Source organism: Dama dama, chromosome 17, assembly GCF_033118175.1.
Source record: "Dama dama isolate Ldn47 chromosome 17, ASM3311817v1, whole genome shotgun sequence".
NCBI lineage: Eukaryota > Metazoa > Chordata > Mammalia > Artiodactyla > Cervidae > Dama > Dama dama.
Genome location: NC_083697.1, coordinates 31,246,751 through 31,273,611, shown reverse-complemented (window position 1 = coordinate 31,273,611; position 26,861 = coordinate 31,246,751). Strand labels below are relative to the sequence as shown.

Here is a 26,861-nt window from a genome sequence, read left to right as displayed (position 1 = left end):
CAGGGCTACTCTCTCAGTTTATCCCACCCTCCCCTTCCCTACTGTGCCACCAGTCCATTCTCTATGTCTGCATCTCTATTACTGCCCTACAAATAGGTTCATCAGTACCATTTTTCTAGATTTCATATATATGTGTTAATATTAGATTTCTGTTTTTCTCTTTCTGACTTACTTCATTCCATGTGACAGACTCTAGACTCATCCACATCACTGCAAATGACCCAGTTTCATTCATTATCTGATTAACTTTTAACAAAATCTCATCCTCTGAGCACTTAACTTTATCATCTCACTGTTGGTGGAAAATTAGGATGGCTCCTAATTTTTATTCTCACAAATGCTCTACAGTAAACATCTTCATTCACACTTCCTTCTGCGTACTTGTGAATGTTTCACTAATCAGACATCAGAAATGGAGTCACTGGTCATGTGGGCATGTCCAGTTATACTAGATATGTAAGTTCCCCTCCAACTTAAACACCTGCCAACAGTAGATGATAATATCCATTGCCCCTAAATTCTCCAATACGTCATACTAACCAGTCTGGTGGATTAAAAAAAATACTACATTATTGTTTTAGTTTGCATTTCTGATTAATTGTGAGACTATTTATTTGAAATACATATTTTCTCTTCCGTGAATGACTTTCATTTCCTCCTCTGTATATGTACATATTTTAATTCTTACTACAATGCTTTGTTACCAGAAAAAAAGCACAGTTTTAAAATAACTTGTGTGTTCTTTAAGGCCTGCTTAGATATTGGGCCTTTCAAAAAATGGCCTTGATCTTTACTCTCTCTTAGGTGTAGTTCACAAAGTATTTCTCTTACCCTCTTGACTAGATTAATGGTTTCTTGAAGCCCAGCCTGAGTTTTTATTCCCTTTGACCTGCCTAGTACAATGCCTTGCACAGATTTGTACTCAATAGATAAATATTTATAAAGTCAAATGATAGAAAGGAGAAAAGGTTGACTATGGGAAAACTACTGACTGACCAAGACTATATTTTCAATCTTTTGATCTTTTTAAACAAAAATTGTTATTTATTTATTTGTTGGTTTGTTTTTGGCCGTGCTGGGTCTTCATTGCTGTACATGGGTTTTCTCTAGCTGTGACGAGCAGAAGCTGCTCTCTAATTGCGATGCACGGGCTTCTCTTTGCAGTGGTTTCTCTTGCTGTGGGGATCAGGCTCCAGGGTGCATGGGCTTTAGTAGCTGCAGCACACAGCCTTAGTTGCCCTACAGCGTGTGGAATCTCCCTGGACCAAGGATCAAACCCACATCCCCTGTGTTAGCAGGTGGATTCTTAACCACTGGACACCAGGAAAGTCCCCAACCTTTCACTCTTTATGAACACAATCTTGAACCATCCTTACCAAAGATGGACATATTCCTACAAAGGATATGTAATGCTGTTTGGCTTTATAGTCACTTCCCTGAAAGATAACCTGATCTAAAGTTTCTGGGAAATGATGCTTAGCTCAATGAGGAGAGGAAGTTTAGGCATTTGTGGAAGAGTTGTTTGGGGAATGAAGAGCCTTGTTGCTATGCAGATATGGTGAAGTATAGGTGGTTGCCTGGCAGGCTCTGTCTTAGATTTGCCCGGGTCCAGAACTCTATGAAACCTGTGATGGTCGTGCTGACTCTACCAAGCTGCTACCAGGAAATTAACTACCCTACCAAGAAATTAACAACCTCTGAGATGCTCCAAATTTAAGCACAGTGTAATGCTTTATATTCAAGGATTTCCTATGTGCTTATGATATATAGTTACTGTTTAAGGGATTACCATAAAAAAGCTCTCAGCTGGGACTTCTCTGGTGGTCCAGTGGTTGAGTCCATGTTGCCAATGCAGGGGATGCAGGTTGGAATCCTGGTCAGGGAACTAAGATCCCACATGCTTTGCAGCACAACCAAGAAATTAAAAAAAAAAAATCCTCAATAAAAACTGCTGTCAAGCTGTAATTATCAGAATTCTATAAATACTTTAAACAGACATCATTAGATCTTGTTGAAAAGAATTCCAATGTCCAAATTCTTTACATTTTAGAATTTTGTTGCTTCAGATAAGTAATCTATTGACTTAAACTGAAATGTCCATTCAAAATATAATTATTGGCAACATACATTTAAGAACTTGTGACCTCATAAAGATTTCATTTATCAAAAAAATTAGTATTCTGCCTGTAACCAAACCTGAAGTTTTTGATAGCCTCTCTTTTAGCTCCTCCAATTTCCCTTTGTTTTTTTTTTTAACTCAAATATCATTGACATACAGCATATTAGTGTTCAGTTCAGTTCAGTTCAGTCGCTCAGTCGTGTCTGACTCTTTGTGACCCCATGAATTGCAGCACGCCAGGCCTCCCTGTCCATCACCAACTCCTGGAGTTTACTCAAGCTCATGTCCATCGAGTCGATGATGCCATCCAGCCATCTCATCCTCTGTCATAGGTTCCAATATTTAAAGAATTTGGTGCTGAGAAGATTTGAGCACATTTGGGAATTAGTCCAATGAAGGGGTAAATAACTCAATGGGATTTCTTATAAAGATGCTTTTCCTTGCCATTGTTTTTAGTTAGCAAGTGCATTTCTAACTCAGGATGGAGGCATCTCTGCCCCAAAGAGGAAATGTGCTAAAGAAGCAGACATTAGGACATGCTGATTTAGAAAACAGCTCAGAGACCTATGTAGAAACTCCCTCTGTCTTTGGTCTTATGTTTAATTTTTATTATCAGGCTAAAATATCATTGCACAGGACACCCCAGCAGATCCATCACTCTCAGAGCAGGGCACTTCCGTGTACACCACTCACACCCCTGTAATAGTACTGAGTTCACTGACACGATCGACAATATTTGTGTAGCTGCTCCTGTCTCCTTCCCATTTGCTGCCCTGCACTGTAGCTCCTAATAGCAGCTGCTACCCACCACAACCTAGCTTCCCATATCTGAAAGAAGCTGACAGTAATCAACAAGTATATTTGAGCAAGAAGAAAATCACACCTCAGAGGCAACATCACAAGTTATGGCTTTGGGGATCTCAACGGCTTCACGACAACTAATGTGTTTTGAGCTCAACTGTTTGCCAAGACTGCTTTGACCATTTTGTGTGTGTTACAGCAAGCAGAACTTACTGCTGGCCCATGAGGTACTGCTGTTCTTAATTCTATTTTAGAGGTGAGAAAACTGAGGCTTAGATTGGTTATACAACTTGCCCAAGGTGTTAACAGCTGTAAGGGGTTTCACGTGGATCAGGACTCTGGCAAACTGACGCCAGAGACCACAGTCCTAATCACCACATTGGACTGTCTCTATTGACTCATTAAAAAGAACGGGAAAGGAAAAAGGAATGAGGTGCAGAACAGGGTGCCTGGGATGCTCTTGTCTCCATAGAGCTGGGACTGGGGACATGCCTGGATGCCTCTGGACACAAAGGATTCCTCTCAGGAGGAAGCACAGAAAATGGGTAACACTGGGGCCCTCTGAGGAAAGGAACAGGGGTGATGTGGATTAAAGGGGGAGAAAAAAGCTTCATTTTAATTATGCCTTCTTTTGAACTATATAGATTTTTTTTTCTACCATAGATATATGTTACCTTTTCTAATGTGTTTTTGGAGTTTATTTATTTATTTATTTTTAAACACATACATTAGTCTGAATATCCTTGGGACTTCCCCAACTCTGCAGGTATTTGTGAGTTTTAAACAATATTGAACGGGGCTTGCGTCTCTGTATAAAACGTCTGAATTCCTTGTTTTCGGCTTCATATCCCTCATGACAATGGACTCTGGTATAACAACTCAGTGGTTTTACACATTACAAAACATGGTACCACACTTTTAAAAGAGAGTGTGATAGATCAAAAGAAAGGAGAAAATTGGCCCAAGCCTATTCTTATGGTTATTTTTGACTTGAAATTTGAAAAATATTTCTGTCTTCAAAGTAATGTGTGGACTTGCTAGGACTTGCATGAGTAAGTACCACAAAATGGCGGCTTAAACAGAGGAAACTGATTGTCTCATGTTCTGGATATGAGAAGCCCCAAATCAAGGTGTCAACCCCAAGTAGGGTTGGTTCCTTCTGAGGGCTATGAGGGGGGATCTGCTCTAGCTCACCCTTCTTGACTTACAGATGGCCGTCTTTAGGGAGAATGTTCACAAGGCACTCTCCCTGAGTGCAAGTCTATCTCCAAAAGTCCCCTTTTTATGAGAGGACACCAGTCCTATTGAATTAGGACACACCTTGAAAATGGAAGTGTTAGTCACTCAGTCGTGTGTGACTCTTTATGACCCCATGGACTGTAGCCTACCAGGCTCCTCTGTCCAAGGGATTCTCCAGGCAAGAATACTGGAGTGGGTTGCCATTCACTTCTCCAGGGGGATCTTCCCAACCCAGGGATCGAACCCAGGTCTCTGAACTGCAAGCAGATTCTTTACCATCTGAGCCACCAAGGGAGACCCCTAGAACCCACCTTAAGAACCTCATTATGACTTGCTAAAGACCCTGTCTCCAAATAAGGAAGCATTCTGAGGTACTAGGGCTCAGCACTTCAACCTAAGAGTGTTCAGGATACAATTCAGCCCATAACACTCTGGGATAAGGCAAATCCCTCCTTTACCCTTCAGCCTCATCCAGCAATTTCGTTTTCTTGATGTCTTGGCTCAGAGTTTGGTCTCAGGGCTACCAGGGTGGAGAATATTGCTGAGGTAACCTCTGAGAGGAAAACCCAGTGCAGGAAGAGTCCCCGAGTAGTTCACTCTGAGTGAAAGTGCTGTTGTCTCCTCCCCAGGTGGTACCATGGCAACCTCACCCGCCATGCAGCCGAGGCACTGCTCCTCTCCAACGGATGTGATGGGAGCTACCTTCTGCGGGACAGCAATGAGAGGATTGGGCTCTACTCTCTCTCTGTGAGGTAGGATTCATAAGAACTTTGTGAATCTAGTGGGGTCCCAACTCTTACTTATATGGGCACTGACTTCAGCATCACATGCAGATTGCCAGAAAATGGAATTCTCTTGATTCTTGTTAGATCAGCAGGTCCAAGGATGCCAAGCTCTGAGTGGAGAGACTGCAAAAAACATGGCTGCTCCTTCCATTAGCAGGGAGAAAATTATTAGAGCTGGAATCAAAAAAAAAAAAAAAAAAGTTAAAGCTGAAGGAGATTTTATGAATTATTTAATCCAAAACTCTTGCTTGACTGATGAAGAAACTAAAGCCTGAAGTGGTAAAGTGTCTTCCACCCAACAAAACAGTGCTAGAAACAGCACCAGAATCCTCATCCCTGGAGCCTGGCCCAGTACCCTTTTCACTGTTCTTTGCTTCCTCTGGAAAATCAAAATGACTTATGGCTATGCAACTTTCATAACCACAAACTCAAGCAGGCAACATGCAACTTTTAATTTTTTTCTATAAACAGAATTTCTCAAAGTTCCATTTCCCCCAACTGTTAAGAAAGTTAATCTAGTCCCCACCAGATATGTCTGGCCCAAAACAGTGATTGGCCAGCCCTTTCAGGATTTCTCCCCGACACTTTCCCCTGGCTGACTTCCCTTTCAGAGAAGGTGACCTAACCACCTGATAATCAGGGGCAGTCATTGGTTGTCTGCTAGCATCTGTCACCTTGGCTTCCACTGACCTACAGCAAGTCTCACTGGGTTCACAGGCAGTTGCTAGGATATGAGGACTCCACGAAATTGCCCTCGGCCACCCACTCATTAACCTCAAACCATTATTGTTTTATTTCATTTATCAATTTTCTAAACAACATCTTTGGGGAAATTATTAATCAAAAGTGGAATTCTGCTTGATGTAGGAATTCAGTTCTGGGTTGAAGCAGGAATTGTGCTTTCTTGAATCAACAGCAAATGTTAAAATTATATTAAAGGTTGGATCATTGATCCTTGATTGCATGGATCACTCCAAAATCTCAGACAAAGCTGTGGAATTGTTGACTCAAAGAAAGTTAACTTTTCACTTTTACATGTTTCATAAGCCTTACAAAGAGATAATACATATATTACATCTATATACAAATTTAAAATATAAATTGTTAATTTCCATTACAAGCACTTGGAAATGTTTTAAAAATTAATAACCACCACAAAATTAAGAAGAACCACAGACCAGCTCAGGAGAATGGTTTTTTTCATTCATTTGTTCATTCACTTCCTTAATAATATTTCAGAGCATCCACTCTGTGCCTACCACTTTGATAAGTGTTGTAGGAGATTCAAAGACCTTGTCTTCAGGAAGTCTAGCCTCACAGGGGCAATAAGGCCATATATAAATACCTTACTACAAAGGAGAGTGCTGTAAATGACATGAAAGACAGCAAGGTAAGTGTGTGGATTGTTGAGAAGAGAAAAAACAAGTAACTCAAGCTGGAATATCGTGCAATATTTGATAGTAAGGTGCATTTGAATGGACACAATCAAAAACAAAGTGGAAGAAGTCACAGGTGAAGGGAACAGTACAGGCTAAGGGACAAAGGTAGAAGCTCCTAGGAGAATAGTACAGCCGGTTGGCCTATGGCAGTTGGCAAGACGTGGTCCCCAGACCAGTAGCATCACTTCGGAGAATGTTAGCAATACAAGTCTTGGGCTCAACCCCAGACCTACTAAATCAGGAATTCAGGGGGTAAGGCCCAGAAGTCTGCACCCTCTAGGTGATTCTGACTTCTTATTTTTGCTAAAGGTGGAAAGTTACCTGAAAGAGAAGAACAGTGGAAGTGAGGCCATGTGTGTATGTGTGTGTATATGGTTATAGATATAGATAAAATTTAATTTTCTGCCTTATTCCAAAAACAGCAATGTAAGAAAGTTGGTATTTTATTCAGCAGGGAGTGGAGCAGGGGTGGGAGGCAAAGGACAGGGCTCACATAACTGATTAGGTGAAAAGAGGCAGAATTTGTACTGACTCCCAAGTAAGGAAGGAGGTCCAGGCACAGAGATACGGGGAGAGGGTGACTGCCATTTCTATCACCTCTCTTCCTGTCTCTCTTACACTTATGCCTCAAGCAAAATACAAACAATCCAGTTGAAAAATGAGCAGAAGACCTTAATAAATGTTTCCCCAAAAAAGACATACAGATAAGCACATGAAAAGATGCTCAACATTACTAATTATTAGAGGAATGCTATTCTTTAAATGCCAGTGGTTTTGGTGATTGTGTCATAACTCTGTTTTGAGAAAGGCTTCATGATGATACTAATGCCTAAGGTTATATTTCCCTTCAAAAAAGATACTTGTTTCTTTAATAGCATTACATTTCCCCCCCTTTTTTTCTTTTAGAGCCAAAGACTCTGTCAAACACTTTCATGTTGAATATACTGGATATTCATTTAAATTTGGCTTTAATGAATTCCCATCTTTGAAGGATTTTGTCAAGCATTTTGCAAATCAGCCTTTGATTGGAAGTGAGACAGGTAAGCTATGCACATACAGTTGACCTGAGAGATATTATTTCAGAATGGAGGTGGGACAAAATGGATTTCAAGTAAATTGTTGTCACTTCTATTGGATTATGTGCATACTATATACAATTGGGTATGTTTAGAAACATATTTTTCAATTACTGTGCCATATGCTACATAAATAAATTACATATATATGTGTGTGTATATATATATATATATATACACATTTCAGTATTATCTTTAGGAGAAAACAAGGTGCTTTGTACAAAATAGGTATTTTTCTCAGGATATATTATTTAATGGATTGACTAAAAGTACACATTTTTTTTTAATGGTCTAATGATGTATACAATAAACAAAGAAAGAACAGAGGAAAGAACAACTTTTTGATTCATCAGAAGTTTAGGTATGGGCAGTTTGCATATCTGGGAGACACAAAATGGTCATTTTGAACAGTTTTTGAGCATTGTTAAAGATGAAATTTACACTTAAATTTCCCAAAGGTCATGGAACAGCGAAAATACTGACTAAAAATTGTTCTCCTGAGTCTTGGTTTCTTGTAAATTTTTAAATGGGGTTTAAGTATGCCTGAAAAAGTTTGAAATTTCCTTTTTAGGTGGTTAGAGTGAAACCAGAACATTCAAATTAAAAACAAAGCATACTATCTTGATTTTTTAATTATCTAACTCATTTGTCTGTACTATTTAAAGTAAGTAAAATATTTCCTTTGTATTTGTCTTAATAGAATCACAATTTTTTGTGTCCTAAATGATGATAATTCTCAGTTAATCAAAAGTTGGACAATTCCAAGAACCAAGCACAAAAGGAATTCAAGTGTTAATAACACAGTCAGTTGCTGAGAATTTGTACACACTCATGTTCATGGTAAACTTGGTTAGCGGGCTTTTTGTTAACCACTCTGGGGAGAGATACCACGATTGCCTTTTCCTCTTCTGCTATTTCTGTGGCCTGAACAGACCCTGATATGAATCATACAGTGTTGAGCAGAGACGGAAACCACAAAATATTTGCCTTACCTTATACTGACCGTACAAGGTCTGTAACAGAATATTCCAAACCGTAAGACTGAAGTGATCATCTTTTTTTCTCTTTTTTCTGGTGGAAATTCTCCTAATCAACCCTGAAAATTACCATTTAACCAGCAGTAGCTCTCATAAATAAAGGGCAAGTGGGGATGAATTTATTTCCATTGCTGTTCACTGGAAGCAATGTTGTTCACTGTCTAAGTTGTGTCTGACTCTTTGTGACCTCATGGACTGCAGCACGCCAGGCTTCCCTGTCTCACTGTCTCCCAGAATTAGCTCAAATTCATGTCCACTGAGTCGGTGATGCTATCTAATCATCTCATTCTCTGGTTCTTTCTCCTTTTGCCTTCGATCTTTCCCAGGATCAGGGTCTTTTCCAATGAGTCGGCTCTTCCCATCAGGTGGCTAAAGTATTGAAGTTTCAGCTTCAGCATCAGTCCCTCCAATGAATATTCTAGGTTGATTTCCTTTAAGACTGACTGGTTTGATCTCCTTGCAGTCCAAGAGACTCTCAAGAGTCTTCTCCAGCACACTACAGTTCAAAAGCATCAATTCTTTGGTACTCAGCCATATTTATGGGCCAACTCTCACATCCCTACATGACTATAAACCATAGCTTTGACTAGACTGACCTTTGTCAGCAAAGTGATGTGTCTACCTTTTAATATGCTGTCTAGGTTTGTCATAATTTTCCTTCCAAGAAGCAAGAGTCTTTTAATTTCATGGCTGTAGTCACCATCTGCAGTGATTTTGGAGCCCAAGAAAATAAAATCTTTCACTGTTTCCACTTATTTCTCCTTCTATTTGCCATGAAGTAATGGGACTGGATGCCATGATCTTAGCTTTTTGAATGTTGAGTTTTAAGCCAGCCTTTTCACTCTCCTCTTTCACCCTCTTCAAGAGGCTCTTTAATTCCTCTTTAATTTCTGCCATTAGAGTAGTATTATCTCCATATCTTAGGTTGTTGATATTCCTCCTGGCAATCATGATTCCAACTTGTGATTCATCCAGTCCAGCATTTCTCATGAGGTACTCTGCTTATTAGTTAAATATGCAGGGTAACAATATACAGCCTTGATGTAATCCTTTCCCAATTTGGAACCAGTCCATTTTTCCATGTCTGGTTCTTACTGTTGCTTCTTGTCCTCCATATAGGTTTCTCAGGTATAGTGTCTGGTATTCCCATTTCTTTAAGAATTGTCCACAGTTTGTTGTGATCCACACAGTCAAAGGCTTTAGTATAGTCAATGAAGCAGAAGTTATTTTGGAATTCCCTTGCTTTTTCTATGATCCAATGGATGTTGGCAATTTGATCTCTGGTTCATTTGCCTTCTCTAAATTCCAGCTTGTACAACTGGAAGTTCTTGGTTCATGTACTGCTGAAGCCTAGCTGAAGGATTTTGAGCATTACCTTGCTAGCTTGTGAAATGAGCGCAATTGTGTGGTAGTTTGAACGTTCTTTGGCATTGCCTTTCTTTGGGATTGGAATTGAAAACTGACCTTTTCCCGCCCTGTGGCCACTGCTAAGTTTTCCAACTTTGCTGGCGTGTTGAGGGCAGCACTTTCACAGCATCATCTTTTAGGATTTGAAATAACTCAGCTGGAATTCCATCACCTCTAGTAGCTTTGTTAGTAGTAATGCTTCTTAAATCCCATTTGACTTGACTTCACACTCCAGGATGTCCAGCTCTAGGTGAGTGACCACTCTATGGTGGTTATCAGGGTCATTAGGACATTTTTTGTACAGTTCTTCTGTGTATTCTTACCATCTCTTCTTAATCTTTTCTGCTTCTTAGGTCCTTACCATTTCTTTTCTTTATCATGTCCATCCTTCCATGAAATGTTCCCTTAATATCTTTAATTTTCTTGAAGAGATTTCTAGTCTTTCCCATTTCCTCATTCAATTGTTTTCCTCTATTTATTTGCATTGTTCACTTAAGAAGGCCCTCTTATCTCTCCTTGCTATTCTTTGAAACTCTGCATTCAGATGGGTTTATCTTTCCCTTTCTTCCTTGCTTTTTGCTTCTCTTCTTTTCTCAGCTATTTGTAAATCTTCCTTAGACGACCACTTTGACTTCTTGCATTTCTTTTTGGGGGGATGGTTTTGATCACCATCACCTTTACAATGTTACAAACCTCCATTCAAAGTTCTTCAGGCACTCTGTCTATCAGATCTAATCCCTTGAATCTATTTGTCACTTCCACTGTATAATCATAAGGGATTTGATTTACGTCATACCTGAATGATCTAGTGGTTTTCCCTACTTCCTTCAATTTAAGTCTAAATTTGACAATAAGGAGTTCATGATCTGAGACACAGTCACCTTCCAGTCTTATTTTTGCTGACTATATAGAGCTTCTTCATCTTCGGCTGCAAATAATATAATCAATCTGATTTTGGTATTGGCCATTTGGTACTATACCGCGTGGAGTTGTCTCTTGTGTTATTAAAAGAGGGTGTTTGTTATGACCACTGCATTCTCTTGGCAAAACTGTTAGCCTTTGTCCTGCTTCATTTTGTACTCCAAGGCCAACCTTGCCTGTAACTCCAGGTATCTCTTGACTTCCTACTTTTGCATTCCAATCCCCTATGTTGAAAAGGACATTTTTTTTTTTTTTTTGTCTTATATTAGTTCTAGAAGGCCTTGGAGGTCTTCATAAAACCGTTTAACTTCAATTTCTTTGGCATTAGTGGTTGGAACATAGACTTGGATTACAATGATGTTGAATGGTTTGCATGGAAACAAACTGAAATCATTCTGTCAGTTTTGAGATTGTACCCAAGTACTGCATTTTGGGCTCTTCTGTTGACTTTGAGGCCTACTCCATTTCTTCTAAGGGATTCTTGCCCACAGTAGTAGATATAATGATCATCTGAATTAAATTTTCCCATTCCTGTCCATTTTAGTTCACTGATTTCTAAGATGTTGGTGTTCACTCTTGCCACCTCCTGGAAAGTTTTTAAATTTCTTAAATCTCTTCCCTTCAGGCTTATTTCCTACTTGTGTCCCAGCCTACACTTATTTTTGTCAATTCTTGGGCACTGGCAATGGACAGTAGATGTTGAAGCTAAGGATTCTGTTTCACCTACTTTGATTTTTGTCCTTCTCTTTGTCTCCCAGGTGCTGGGACTGTGAGTGAATGAGTGAATGAGTGGCTGAATGAATGATGACTGTGAGCTGCAGCTCTTTGTGTCCTTCAAAGCCAGTATCATTGTTACTTTCAGCCTTCTTTTCTCTCTCCAAGCAAAGCTGACTTCCTTCTTTTAAACTGTCCCTCTAGATTCTATTTTCAATCTCTTTGGTCATTCTCCATGCTCCTGTCTGGATTTTCTCCAAGTTAGGAAAAGGTACATATTCTGCATACTGGCAGATTTCAAAAATCATTTTTTTAAAGGTTTTTTTAAACTGAAGTGTAGTTGATAGATAATACTATATGTGTGCATATAGTGATTCATAATTTTAAAGTTTTACTCCATTTATGGTATTATAAAATATTGGTTATATTCCCTGTTCTATATAATTATCCATGAAGCTTATTTTTATACATATAGTTTATACCTCTTAATCACCTACCCCTCTGCTGCCCCTCCCCTTTCCCTCTCTCCACTGATAACCACTAGTTTGTTCTCAATAACTGTGAGCCTGCTTCTTTTTTATTTTATTCACTGTGGTGGTGGTTTAGTCGCTGAGTTGTGTCCAACTCTTGCGACCCCATGGACTGTAGCCCACCTGGCTCCTCTGTCCATAGTATTTTCCAGGCAAGAATACTGGAGTGGATTGCCATTTCCTTCTCCAGGGGATCTTCACAACCCAGGAATCAAACCTGGGTCTCCTGCATGGCAGGCAGATTCACCAGTTTGTTCTATTTATAGATTCCACATATAAGTGATATACAGTATTTATCTTTCTCTGTCTGACTTACTTCACTTGGCATTATGCCCTCCATCCATATTGCTGCAAATGGCAAGATTTCATTTTTTATGGCTAAGTAGTATTTCATTGTGTGCATATATGTGTGTCTTATTTGAAATGGATATTTTGCAGTACTTTCTGGCTGAACCTTTCTGGCACTGATCCAATCACTAGGTGATTGGGACAATGTTGGGACAAACTTGGGACAATGTTAAGCTTTTCCAGCAAATACAGTCATCTGAATAAATGTCTGTGGCTAATACAATAGGGCTTACAAAGATTTGTAACCTAGACTCCTATAGTAGATTTCTCCAAATCTAAAGCTTGCTGTATCTCTTGTCATTAATATAATATTTATTTTATTTATTGCAATAAAACTTGGGAAACTGCAATTTTCATACTCTCCATTGCCTCTCCTCTCTTTCATTCATTACCAAGTTGGGAATTTGCTGCTATTTAAACCTCTGCTATAGACTCCAGGTGATGATAGATATGCACTTGACAGTCTGGCTTCCAACCCTTGAGTGATATTCCAGTAACTGTAAAACTTCCTCTTATCTGTCCCTGCCAGCTGAAGGCAAAGCCAGTAAAGCTGGGAACAAGAGGCAAAACCCATAACTTATGAGTGTTCCTGTTTTGTCCTCTGGGAGTAATAGGCCTCAGGAGACAAGATAACATGCCCGACGTGCTGAAGCTGTGACGGCTCTTAAACCCAGCTGATCCTTGGAAGTCACAGAGGCAGCACTGTGACCTATGAACAGCAGTGAACAGAAACTGGGATTCCATCTCCTAAAAACCAAACTCTTGTTGTTCATTTAAGAGCTGGCTCCTGCAAAATTGTAATTCAAGAGGATACATGTACCCTGTATTCATAGCAGCACTATTCACAATAGCCAAAACGTGGAAACAGCCTAAATGCCCATTGGCAGATGAATGGATACAGATGTGATATACATGTATATCACACACACACACACACACACACACACACAATGGAATACTACTAAGCCACAAAAAATGAAACAAAGCCATTTGCAGTGACAAAGATGCAACTAGAGATCATTATACTAAGTTAAATAAGTCAAAAAAAGAAAGACAAATACCATGTGATATCACTTACACATGGAGTCTAAAATATGGCACAGATGAACCTATCTATGAAACAGAAACTGACTCACATAGGGAACAGACTTGTGGTTGCCAAGGGCAGGGGGCAGTGGAAGAAGGGTGAATTGGGAATTTGGGGTTAGCAGATGAAAGCTATCATATATGGAATGGATGGGCAGCAAGGTTCTACTCTAAAGCACAGGGAACTAATATTCCATGTCCTGTGATGAACCATAATGGAAAAGAATATAAAAAGAATATAGAACCATAATGGAAAAGAATATAAAAAGGATATATATATATATATATATATATATATATATATATGCCTGAATATATATGGCTGAATCACTTTGCTGTGCAGCAAAAATTAATACAAATTATAAATCAACTATACTTCAATAAAAAAATTTTAAATTAATAAAAAAAGAATTGGCTTCCAGTGATCAAGAGACCTCTAGCTAATGATTCCTTGCTCACTATCAGATAAAGTGCAAATTTTAATTAAAATTTTTGCTTGGTTAAGGATCACCTGGGGAAGCATTTTCCTGCCTCATGAATGAGACCCTGTCAGGGTCCTGACATCCAGATCTCTGGAATGGAAAGGACTAGAGCTGGGTATTTCAGGCCTCTCAGTCCAGAGCCCACTCAGGCCAGCCTCACTCGGTAGAGCCTGGGAGTGAATTTATTTAAGAGAGACTTTATCTTTGAGGGCAATGGGAAAGATAATCAAATAACCAACAGCTGTAAGCTTTTGCTTTACAGCTTTCTGTCTATATAATGTCTTCGGTAGAGTGAAACCAGAATGCTTGGTTCTGGGTCATCAGAAAATATTGGCACTCAAGATAGGTAAAAGGGTTAACCTATAGGGATATATAGTCTTTTAAGATTATTTCCCCTATTTTATTCTTATTTTATTTTATTTAAACTCCCAGCATTTCTGTTTCCTTAATAAAGAATGATAATTCTTGTGAACAAGATCTAACCCTCCTAATAACCTTCAGGATTCTATTCTTCTTTTTTTTTTCCTATTATTTTTTCCTTAATTCTCCTTTTCCCTTGTTGTAATCTCTCTAATCACCATTAAAGTTTCTGTTCACTGTAATTTCTTCTTATTTCACTCTTAAGGTACTTCTCCTTCCCAAAACCCAATCATCTCCCAAGTATATCACAGAGATATACAATGTACCCATTTGCTTTTACTGTATTCAATGCCCTTTTACCTTTTTCAACATATTTTTATAAGATATTTTAATTGTTTAATGTGGACCATTTTTTAAGTCTTTATTGCATTTGCTACAGTATGATTTCTGTTTTATGTTTTGACCACAAGGCATGTGGGATCTTAGCTTCCCAACCAAGGATTGCACCCACACCCCCTGCATTGAAAGGTGAAGGGTTAATCACTGGACTGCAAGGGAAGCCCCTAACTATTTTTAACCCACTTATTTTTTAAACATCTTCACACTCATATATAAACTCTATGAGAAGAAGGATTCTTGTCATTTTCTTTCCCTGTTATGTCCCATCGCCTGAAAGAATAAATGCTAATCATGACCCACAGCATTCCGTAGAGAGTATACCAATACCAACGTCCACACTGCAGCTTTTGAGGCAACGTAACAACTAGCAAGTTGCTGGCAATTTTTACTTCCAAAATATGTACAAAGCATAATTTGAAAATGATTTGTGTTGTATGTATGTTCAGTCGTTATTAAATTCAGACTCCACATTTCATTTGTAATAGTAAAGTGAAGTGGCTCAGTCATGTCCGATTCTTCGCAACCCTATGGACTGTAGCCCACCAGGCTCCTCCGTCCATGGGATTTTCCAGGCAAGCATTCTGGAGCGGGTTGCCATTTCCTTCTCCAGGGGATCTTCCCAATCCAGGGATTGAACCTGGACCCAGGTCTCCCGCACTGCAGGTAGACTCCTTACCATCTGAGCCACCGGGGAAGCCCTAAAATAGTAAGATGTTATGTGAATCTTTTACTCATATTTGTACATGGCTTCTAAATTCAACTCAAATAGATTTGAAAATATGAGAGTTTTTTTTAGTATGGACGTGTTTGGTTCATTATTAATTTTTAATGAATCCTCTTGTATTTGACTCCGGAGAAGGTGATGGCACCCCACTCCAGTATCCTTGCCTGGAAAATCCCATGGACAGAGGAGCCTGGTAGGCTGCAGTCTATGGGGTCACACAGAGTTGGACACGACTGAAGCGACTTAGCAGCAGCAGCAGTTTGTATTTGACTAAGATTTGTCTTGGAAAATGTACCCAGCATTTATCTTTATGCTTACGTGTCCAGATAGTATTAAAATAAAAATTGCTTTTTCCATGACCTTTTATCTGTATTGCAATAATTTTGTACATGAAATTGTCATGTACAATTTATTATAAAAATCACTGTGTTGTGACCTTAATCACCTAACTAGCATGAAAAAAAATAATAAGTACTGTGTTTATGCTTACCCTTTATAGTGATTGGTTCTCAGTTTTGAAGATCCTATCTGGTTCTTTGTTAAATGTCAAATTTCCACTTCTCTTTTTGTTCTGATGTGGGGATTCCCAACCTTTTGATAACTGCTACAGTTATTATTATTTTATTTTGTGACTCTAGCCATTTCATCTAGGTGACATTTTAAAATGATGAGGTTAAAATTAATTTTAATTTGAGAATTATGTGACACTTCTGAAAATAATTGGCGATAACTTGGAATGTTGTCAAATCACATCCAGGAGTCACTTCTTTTTTTAAAAAATACTTTTATTTATCTATTTATCTTTGGCTGTGCTGGGTCCCCAATGCTGCTTGGGCTCCTCTCTAGCTGCAGGGCACAGGCTTCTCACTGCAGTGGTTTCTCCTGTTGCAGAGTACAGGCTCCAGGGCATATGGGCTTTCGTAGCTGCAGCACGTGGACTCAGAAGTTGCTTACTCCTGAGCTCTCGAGCACAAGCTCAATAGTTGTGTGCACAGACTTAGCTGCTCCAGGGATGTAGGATCTTCGTGGATCATGGATCAAACTGGTATCTCTTGCATTGACATGTGAATTCTTTACCACAGAGCCACCAGGGAAGCCCAGCAGTCACTTCTTCAGGTTATGTTTGCCAGAAATACAAATCTTCATTCGTAGATGAGGCATGTTTAGAAAAGTAAAAAGCAGGCAAGGAAGAGAATGAAACAAATCTTTGCGAAGTTTTACTAAGTTCCAGGCACGCTATTAGATATTTTCACACATACCAAGTTATTTAATCTTCTGGACCACCCACAATCATGAGTAAAGTGGTCCTATTTTCAGATTAGGAAATAAAAACTCAGAGATTTTCATTTATTTGCCCAAGTTGCAAACAGAGAATACATTAGTGCTGAGACTGGAATCCAGGCTAACCTGGTTTTAAAGTCTGTGTGTTTTCCATTCACTTTGTGTTCTCCTAAAACTGGTGTCCCAGTGACACTACGGGCAATATTGCCACAGCACAGCATGGCTTTGAATGGATTAGGATGGAGACAGTCCATGCCACGTGATGCAAAAAATGCTTGTAGGGTATGGCAGGCCTACAGTACATGGTTTAGTCCTCAGTCTCCTTAAAGCCTATAATAATATTTTTGATATGATATAAAACCCTTGTTCTAAAGAATGTGACTCAATTTGAACTTTGTGTTTACTGTTATTCTTAATTTACTAACATGAATTTTTACTGGAGAAATTATTCTAGAAAATCATAAAACACAAAAAAAGTTGACTAGGGCTTCCCTGGTGGCCCACTGGTTAAGAATACACTTTGCAAAGCATGGGACATGGATTCAATCCCTGGCCGGGGAACTAAGATCTCACATGCCTTGGGGGAAACTAAGTCCGCATGCCGCAACTACCGAGTCCACACACCCTAGAGCGCATGCTCTGCAACAAGAGATGCCACTGCAAGGAGAAGCTCACCCTAGCAGCTAGAGGATCAGCGATAAAGACCCAGTGCAGCCGAAAATAAAATAATCAAATAATTAAAAAAAAAAGTTGACTAGAACAGAACCCCCAAATACTTAGCCCCATCTCATGCATACCTCTCCAGAAAGGATATAAAACAGCCTATGTAACTACAATAAAGTAAAATAAAATTTAAAGTTTGAAGAGAAGGGGGAGGAAAAGAAACATGAGAGGCAAAAATAAAATGACATCAGGACAGAAGTGTATCAGATGAATATTGCACATTTACTGAGACAGGATAAACATTTGGTTACTACGCATACTAATATTTCTTCACCTTCAGTTGGGCTTGTGCAGTGAACTAGATTTACGCAATGTTGGAACTGGAAGGGAGCTCAGAGACCATTTAATTACTCCTTTATAAATGAAGAAACTGAGGTCTGGTGAGAAATGTTGAAGTAAAAACTCTCATTTTCTTTCCTTAAGCTGCTTCTTGAAGAATCCATTTCATCAAATTTTGATTGATACACGTGATTCTCTTGCCCACAATAGCCAAAGCACATTTCACATGCCGTAGAGAGTTTCCATGGTGGTGATTATCACCAAGGCTAAGAAAAATGGACGGTATGATGTGTAAACATATGAACCTCAGGTCTAACTCCAGCCTTTGCTATGTACCAATTGCGTGTCTTCAGGCAAATTATGTAACCTCTCTGAGCTTCAGTATCATCTTATAAAATTGAGCTGATGGTACTAGTTGATACCTTAATGACTTGCTGTGAAGACTGAATGAGATTAGGCATGTAAGATAGTGATATTTATAATAATTCTTAGCGTGGCAGAACTAATCATTATTGATGTTACTTTAAGAAGCCCTTTTATGGTAATTCATTCCAATAATTATATGCTAGAGCTATATATTTTTGACATATCATGAAGAGTTGGTTTAGAGACAATTGGATTAATGTTTTCATTAAATCTTTGTGATGTCTTCTTCAAATTTTAAGTCAGTTCCATATTGCACTCATATGAAAGGTAGAATCAAGTACTCCCAAAAAAGTGATCTGATTTGACTTGGTTTATAACAGAATCTTCTCTTGCCCTGACTGTCAGGTCTGCTTTTCTTAACTCAGTGTATTTCTCCCTATGAGACTAGAAATCAAATATTAAAACTCCTTCATGTGTAAACAAACGTGATTTTACTAGCACCATTTTATGATGAGTTCAAGTCCATTTGCAGAGCAAAGAAGAAAACAGAAAGATCTTCAATATTCTTGTAACTCCCCTAGAAAGTAACCCTGTATTAGCAGGAGGAAATGGAGGAATCTACCATGCATATGCAGTAGGAAAGCTTGTTTTCTGAACCTGAGGGCAATAATAAAACATAGATGGATATGATCTTATTTTCATTTAATTCATAATTAATAATCTGCTGGCCACTGATAATATAGTGATGAAACGGGTATCATCCTTGCCCTCCAGCCATCTTACAGTCTAGATGGGGAACCTGGTGGCAGCACTCGCTTCAGTGCAAAAAAGAAATATTCTAAACAAAGTTTACTTTTTAGGAGCTGTGTGCCCTGCACTCTAGTTTAGATATCAAACCAGTGCCTGAGGCTTGAGACTGTCCTTACTTATTTTCTGAATTCCTGCTGGAATATATGATAAGGAGTCTTTCAATGCAATCTCATAATACTATACACTGAGTAGGTGTCTGTAAGTTACAGTTCAAAAATATTCCCCCACCAAGAGTTTTTGATACCAGGTTTCATGTCAAAGGCAGGAAACAACAGTCTCCTTCATGTAGTTCAGAAACTGAAGTGAAACATAGCCAGGGTTCCAACGTGTAGTGGCAGATCTTTCTTCTCTCTCTACCAGCCCCTGCCTCTGTTTGTTGCCTTTTGTCAGAATCTTCTAACCAAGTCCTGGAGTTTTGTTTGCTGTGAATATTGCTAACCCAGAGTTCTTTCATATGGAGTCAGCATGCTGTCATGAACCTTGAACCTTCTAACTTAATAATAAGTCTGTGGTGTCTACCTTAGATGAGTTTCTTTCCATTGCCAATGACAGAAACTAACCCTAGCTAGCTGAACTTTTAAAAAAAAAGATATGGGGAGAAAAGTGGGAATTGTTTGGAAAGATATTCCCATTCAGAATTTAGGGGCAAGAGAAACAGAAAGAGACAACAAGGAATCAGCCAGGTGATCATGAGGCTACTCTGAAGCTTGCAGCACATTGAAATACCTGCCTTTCTCATGCTCTGATCAACTCAAAACTGTGCCTTCATGGAGTTGTTTCTGAAACCAGCTTTCATGTCAAAGGCAGGAAACAACAGTCTCCTTTGTGAACTCAGAAACTGAAGTTAGTGAACCGTCTCTCCAGAGAAGTGACTAAGCAGATCCCTGGGTCAGTCCAATGAGTGAGTCCAGGTGGGGGAGGGCTAGGATCTCTGGGGGTCTACCTCTGTGTTAGGGGATGGGATGGTGTTTAGAAAAGAGGAAATCATTGTAAGCCTAGCAGCTATGCCAAGAAGTCCATATATTGGCCCTTCCTTGGGCAGAATGGTTGGCTAAGGAGACACCTCTCTCAGGAGACCAGATTTTTATCAATGAAAGTTAGCATTTTATAAGTAGCTTGTTATTTTCTTCATGACACCATTCAAACTAGCCTCATGCATGGTCTTAGTAGTTAAAATTAACATGTCAGTTCTACTTTCATGGTTGACTCAGTATCATTTACCTTAGTTTAGCTACTTATTGATTAAACTTCAGAGGACGATTTCAAAATAGAATTTGAGTGCTCCCAGTGGAGATATGGGGCTTCCCTGGTAGCTCAGTTGGTGAAGAATCCGCCTGCAATGCAGAAGACCTCAGTTTGATTCCTGGGCTGGAAAAATCCCCTGGAGAAGGGATAATCCACCCACTCCAGTGTTCTTGGGCTTCCCCGGTGGCTCAGTTGGTAAAAGAATCTGCCTGTAATGCTGGAGACCTGGGTTCAGTCCCTGGGTTGGGAAGATCCCCTGGAGGAGGGAATGGCACCCCACTCCAGTATTCTTGCCTGGAGAATCCCCATGGACAGAGGAGCCTGGTGGGGTACAGTCCATGGGGTCACAAAGAGTCAGACATGACTGAGCAGCTAAGCACAGCACAGTGGGGATTTGGAGAGCTGAACTTGGGTTTGTCATCCCGTCCTGTCCTTGCCCTGGCCAAGGTAACTGTGGACCTGGAAGCCTGGTTCATTTCATGTTCTTCCTGCCTTGCACCTGAGTTACTGTGGCATTTGTTCATTCATTCATTCACTCCTCAAGCTTTCCCTTCCTGCCTTACACCTGAACTACTGTGGCATTTGTTCATTCATTCATTCACTCCTTAAGCTTTCCCTATGTCTGAAACTCTATCAGGAGGTGGGAATACAAAGATAAATTTGACACCATACCTGCTCTGAAAGGACTCACAGGGCTTGGAAATGTGTTGAAAAGGCAACGGCTTTATGGTCCCAAGTGATTACAGTGCGGCAGGCTCAGGCAGCAGCCCTGGCCCAGAGATCTTTACACTGCAGCACAGCGAGCCCCTGTGGCTAAGCTTACCACCCAGGAACTGATACTTCAGTAAACAGAATAATGACCCCTCCCCACTTCAAAGGTGTTCAGATCCCTCCCTGGAAGTGTAAACGCTGTGTTACTGGCAAAAAGGAATTAAGTTTGCTGATAGAATTAAGGCTACTGCTTATCTGACTTGGAGATGCAGAGCTTATCCTGGATTGCCCAGGAGCATCCACTATGATCACGATGGTCCTTATAAGATGGAAGCAGGGGAAGGAGACCTAGAGAGACAGCAGCATGAGAAGGACCTGACCCACTGCTGCTGGCTTTAAAGATGGAGGAACGGAGCTGCCAATCAGGGAATGCGGGCAGCCTACAGAAGCCAGAAAAGGCAAGGGAATGGATGGTCTCCGAGAGCCTCCGAAAGGAAAGCAGTTCTGCCAATACCTTCCCTTTAGATTCATGAGAGCCACTTCAGACTTCTGACCTCCAGAACTGTAGGATAATCTGATCAAGTTACATCACTGTGTTTGTGATGATTTGTTACAGCAGCAATCACTTCAATTCAGTTCAGTTGCTCAGTCGTGTCCGACTCTTTGCGACCCCATGAACTGCAGCACGCCAGGCCTCCCTGTCCATCACCAACTCCTGGAGTCCATTGTGTCAGTGATGCCATCCAACCATCTCATCCTCTGTCATCCCCTTCTCCTCCTGCCCTCAATCTTTCCCAGCATCAGGGTCTTTTCAAATGAGTCAGCTCTTTACATCAGGTGGCCAAAGTATTGGAGTTTCAGCTTTAACATTATAGGAGACTAGTGTAGGCAACTATATACCTGGGTGATGCTTGGTTCTATGCAAAAGGACAGAGGATTGACCAGGGGCATCTTTCTAGGGCATAATTTAAAATATTATTTTCATATTAAGCATATGAATAGGATGATAATTTAGCATCAACTCTGAATTTGAATGGCAACCCACTCCAGTATTCTTGCCTGGAAAATCCCATGGACAGAGGAGCTTGGCAGTCTACAGTCCCTGGGGTTGCAAAAAGTCAGATACAACTGAGTGACTAACACTTCACTTCACTTCAAGATGAGGCACAAGGTTTCACATTTTTTTTTCTAATTTGTGAGCTGCATTGAGCCCTGAGCTCCGGTCTTCTTCTCCATTGTCAGACGGAAGTGTTAAGAGGCACTTGTCTGTCTGAGTGCTATAGTCAGTGACTATCCAGACTACTGCCATTGTTATTCTTAGCACATAGTTACATTTAGGTCTTTTTTACCTAATTTTAAAATCCATGTTTGCAAAGATGGTGCTCACTGGCATTTCACTTAAGACTTTAAAAATATATCAGAACGTAACAACATCTAACATTTTTATAATCCTTTCACAAGCCCTTCTTTATTTGGTGCTTAAAACAGCTTCATGGAGAAAGGGTAATCATTCCCACTTGTCAGAGGAAGAAAGAGATGCTTGGAGTAGAATGTCCAAAGGAACAGGGGCTGAGTGGCCACGGTGGCTCTTTCCACAAAGCCAGGGTGGCTGCCAGAAAGTGCTTCTCTCGCGTAGGTCACTGAGAAACTGGTCCCAAATTCACCGAGCATCTGCCGTGTCACAGCTGCATCCATATGGCCCCTGGGCCCGCACAACGGCTGCTCTTGGTTTAGGTGTTGCTGTTTTCATTATGACTGTAAGCCTGTAAGCGGCCCCTGGTCCCAATATGACTGGATCTGTCCTCATGAAAGAATCGCTTCAACAAAAGCGGGTGCAGGCCGTGTGCAAGAGCAGGACTGGGCCTTCTGAGAACAGCAAAAGCCACTTTTCACTGTGATCCCAGTGCTCCTGAGATGAGTTGGGTGCAGAGCGAGGAGCAGGCCACAGTTTGGGGGCCAAGAAGAGAGCCCCTTTTCCGCAATGCCCCTTTTCACTTTCCAGCAGGGCGTTACTGGGCCCCGTGTCAGAAGGCACTGTTCGTTTCTGCAGTCAGTTCATTGTCTATACTCAAACCTCACAGAAAGATTTTGCTTTGTTTGTGGGTTTATCATTATTATTACGGGTCTTTTTTTAAACTGCAGAGGAGGTATTTTCCTTTCCTCATTGCCTCTTTTTCACTCCAATTCAAAGTCTATACTTTCTATGAGCTTTCTGTCACCCCATCAAAGAAGATTTCCCTGACCTGATATAAATATCACACTACCCAGACCCCTTTCTCTTTTCACCCTTCATTCCTTCACTTTGCTTTGTTAGGGTTTTCATAACAATTCTCTCACCTATCTTTTCTTTTTTTTTCCAAAATGTTTCTGTCTTTGCAGCCATGAGAGTGAATGCTATGTCTCCTTGGTCTGCTGGTATATCCCCTGGATCTAGACAAATGCCTGGCACTCAGGAGAGCTCAGGAAATATGTGTTGAATCAACTACTGAAATCTTTGCATCTCCCCTAGTGTCTGGTACAATCCTGGACCTTCCAAATGAAAGACCCAAGTGAAATTAAAAAAATTAAAAAAAAAAAAAACAAACAAACAAGAAGCCAGAGCAAAGGGGAGAAAACCCTTAACTTACTCTTTTTGTAGTCACTTTCTAGTTTCTGATTGACTGATTGATCAGGGGAAGGGAAGGATGCAGAAGGGGGAAATATCAGTGTTGAATTGAAAGCTCTCAACCCCCAATACCTGGCCCACCCAGGCCGGGGGTGGGGTGGGCTTTTTCTGCCTGAACCACCTCCTTCACTTGGAAGTGAAGGTAATTACACAGTGGCCTCAGCCTATTCACTTCATATCCACCAAAGAAAAGCAGAGCCTTCTTTTCCTTCAGCTGTCAATGGGGTGGTAGGAGACAGTAGGGAAAATGCTATAAGCTCATATTTTTTAGGTTCACAGGTTTGTTACAAGTTGTTCTGAAAATAGTACAAAGTAGAACAGTGGAATAAATCCTCCTATACCTGGTACATTATATGGTTTTGTTTGCACAACTTTTGTAAACCCACCTGGAAAACCAACAGTTATTGCTAAGGTCTAATGGAGGCTAATGGTGTCTGCCTCCCCTAGGAAAACACTTCTAAAGCATTGCATAGAACTGCACTTCTCATGCATGATCTTTTTGTCTTTGCGGTACTTTTTATACCCTGCCACCTACAGACATCTCTCCTAGAAAGCAGAGTTACCACATGCATAGCCAACATGTTTGGCTCACACTGCCGACAGTGGTCTTATCACCCTGTTCAGTTAAATGACTGTATTCATGGCTAATTCTGTCCCAGACTAGGAGGGCAGAAATTATCTCACAACACTTTATATCTCCAGTGTCCAGTTTAAGAGCCTGGAATGTAGTTTGTACTTGATAAATGTTGAGACAATGAGTCAGTGAATCCATGAAAAACAAGAAACTTTATGATCCAGGCACAGTGATCTGGTGTTAGCATTCGGACTCCTTTCTGGGACTTATATTTGACTTTTTTTTTTTTGTCTACATTCAGGCACTCTGATTGTTCTGAAACACCCCTATCCCAAAAAAGTGGAAGAACCGTCCATTTATGAATCCGTCCGGGTTCACACAGCAATGCAGACGGGAAGAACAGAAAACGACCTGGTGCCCACTGCCCCTTCTGTAAGTGGCCATCTATCTGCCCACCGGGCTCACTGTCTAAAAGCAAGAACGTGCAATAAGTTACACACATTTTACAGTACATCTGTTCACATAAAATTCTACCTTGGGATGTAAAACTAGAAAAGGAACGTAAAGTTCTAAGCCTATGGCTCATCTGGTCCAGGGTAAATTGTAAAAAAAAAAAAAAAAAAAAATACAATGCGATAGTGATAGGATTTTAAAGACTTCAGAAATGGCACTTAAATCCTGTCCTTACTTCACCAAACAAGTTCATGGTAGAATGTGCCAAAGATGTTTATGGTCACACAGTTGTCTAAATGGTTATTCTACAAATTCATTAAATTAAAAAAAAAAGTTATTTTACATTTCAACTTTCTCTGGAAGAAAAAGATTCTCCGTCTTTACTATAAATTCTCAGGATATTATTTTTTTCCCTGGCCTTTTTATTATTTATGTTTTTCCTTTACTGAATGAGGGGTCCAGACAGAAGACATTTGGACTCCTTTGCAGCGTGTGAACCACTGTTCACTCAGCAACGGGGCCTTTCATTGCTCTCCTTGGAGTCCAGTGAGGTTTGTTCTGTGAGCTGTGACCCTGCAAAGGTTCCTCTCCAGCACCTTCTTCCCTTCGTTGTGCCCAGGGCACCCTGATTCTTTTCCTTTCTCACTGGCTGCATGCTCTCCTGTAAGGTATCTGGCTGTGTCCTCATGATAAAGAGGATCCCACCTAAGTGAAATGTCAAGCGCTAGTTCTAGATAGCAATCATTATACTTGAAGATATTTCGCTACAGATTAAATAAAAACATGCATGACCTTTTTGTCTCTGCGGTCATACTTTTTTTTTTCTACCCTGCCACCAGAGACATCTCTCCTGAGAAGCAGATTTACCATGACTTCCAGCTTAACAGCTTTTGGTGGATGCCCACTGTCTTTTTTTTTTTTTTCTGAGTCAGAGTGATGTAATTTATTTTTTTTTTTAATTTTTTTTTATTAGTTGGAGCCTAATTACTTCACAACATTTCAGTGGGTTTTGTCATACATTGATATCAATCAGCCATAGATTTACACGTATTCCCCATCCCGATCCCCCCTCCCACCTCCCTCTCCACCCGATTCCTCTGGGTCTTCCCAGTGCACCAGGCCCGAGCACTTGTCTCATGGGATGCCCACTGTCTTTATCCGCCTGGATCCTGCTCCCCTCCCTGGCCTGCCCTTATGCCTCTCCCACATTCACGCTGGAGGACCCCGCGTTTCTGAATGCTCCTCCTCTCCTTCCTGCATCTGAAACCCTGCCAACATCTCTGCTGTTCCCTCATCCTTGGAGCTTCGCATCTGGGATCAGTCTCTTCCAGGAAGCCTTTTTGACCCCTTCTAGCTTCCTCTAACACCCCCGTCCTCTGTCCTTGCTCTGCTCACCTTTGTCCTGGAATCATCGGGCAGGAGGCTGGCTACCTGCACAGAGTCCGTCCTTCCCAGGAGCCTGGGACTTTGCCCGGGACTGGAATCATAATCAGTAGCTTTATAGGCTAATCAGGTTCACGACACATTACACTGTTACTACGCTACGTCCACTCAAAAATAAAAATCCTGGAAATTGGCTGAGGACGATGTTTTAGCTTTGTTACTGAGGGAAGTAGAAGACCTCTGAACTAGGGAAACTTAGGAACGCAAGACAGTAAATCTCAAGTCAAAAGAGACCAGAGAACACATCAAGATCTAACCAAGCCTTTGTTTTCCGGTCGACTATACTCTTCCTGTCCTTCCTCTTTACCATCCTACCCCACCACCAATCACTTCACCATCATTTTCATTTGTATTCTCAGTTTTACTTTACATTCTTCTCTGTTACCGTCGCCTAAAGATCTCCACTCAAGGTCGATCAAACCAGACCCTACTGCGTGCGGTCCTTTTTCAATAGTAGAATGCGGATAAGACCGAACTTGTGGAATTGGTGCAAGCATGAGACACAGGCATACTTAGGTGGAAACAGCCTTCTTAGGACCAAATTCTGCAAGCTTTATTGCTTGCCTTCTTTGCCCACTCCAGGCGTCAGATGGATTCACCTGCCCAAGGATCCAGCAATGAACATGCGCAGAAGGTTCTGCATAACGGCATTTTAAAAACAAGGGTGCAATTCCCTGGGAGTCCAGCAGCTTGGGGGTTCAGTAGCTAGGACTCAGCCGTTTTCACTGCCCAGGCTGGGTTCAGTCTCTGATCAAGAAACTAAGATTCTGCAAGCCAGGGACAAGGCCAAAATTAACTAATTAAAAACAATGAAACAATGGTGAGTGGATAAGTTGAAAATGTC

General features: G+C 40.5%; 1 protein-coding gene across 3 annotated transcripts in view; it reads left to right on the top strand.

Moving 5' to 3' along the window:
- Positions 1-26,861, top strand: part of DAPP1 (dual adaptor of phosphotyrosine and 3-phosphoinositides 1) — a 56,031-nt gene that overhangs the window by 17,402 nt on the left and 11,768 nt on the right. For all 3 annotated transcript variants that reach the window (XM_061164342.1, XM_061164340.1, XM_061164341.1), the window contains exons 2-4: positions 4,789-4,911; positions 7,290-7,423; positions 24,423-24,553. In XM_061164342.1, coding sequence (XP_061020325.1) covers positions 4,789-4,911; positions 7,290-7,423; positions 24,423-24,553 — 388 coding nt within the window. The remainder of the gene's footprint in view (positions 1-4,788; positions 4,912-7,289; positions 7,424-24,422; positions 24,554-26,861) is intronic.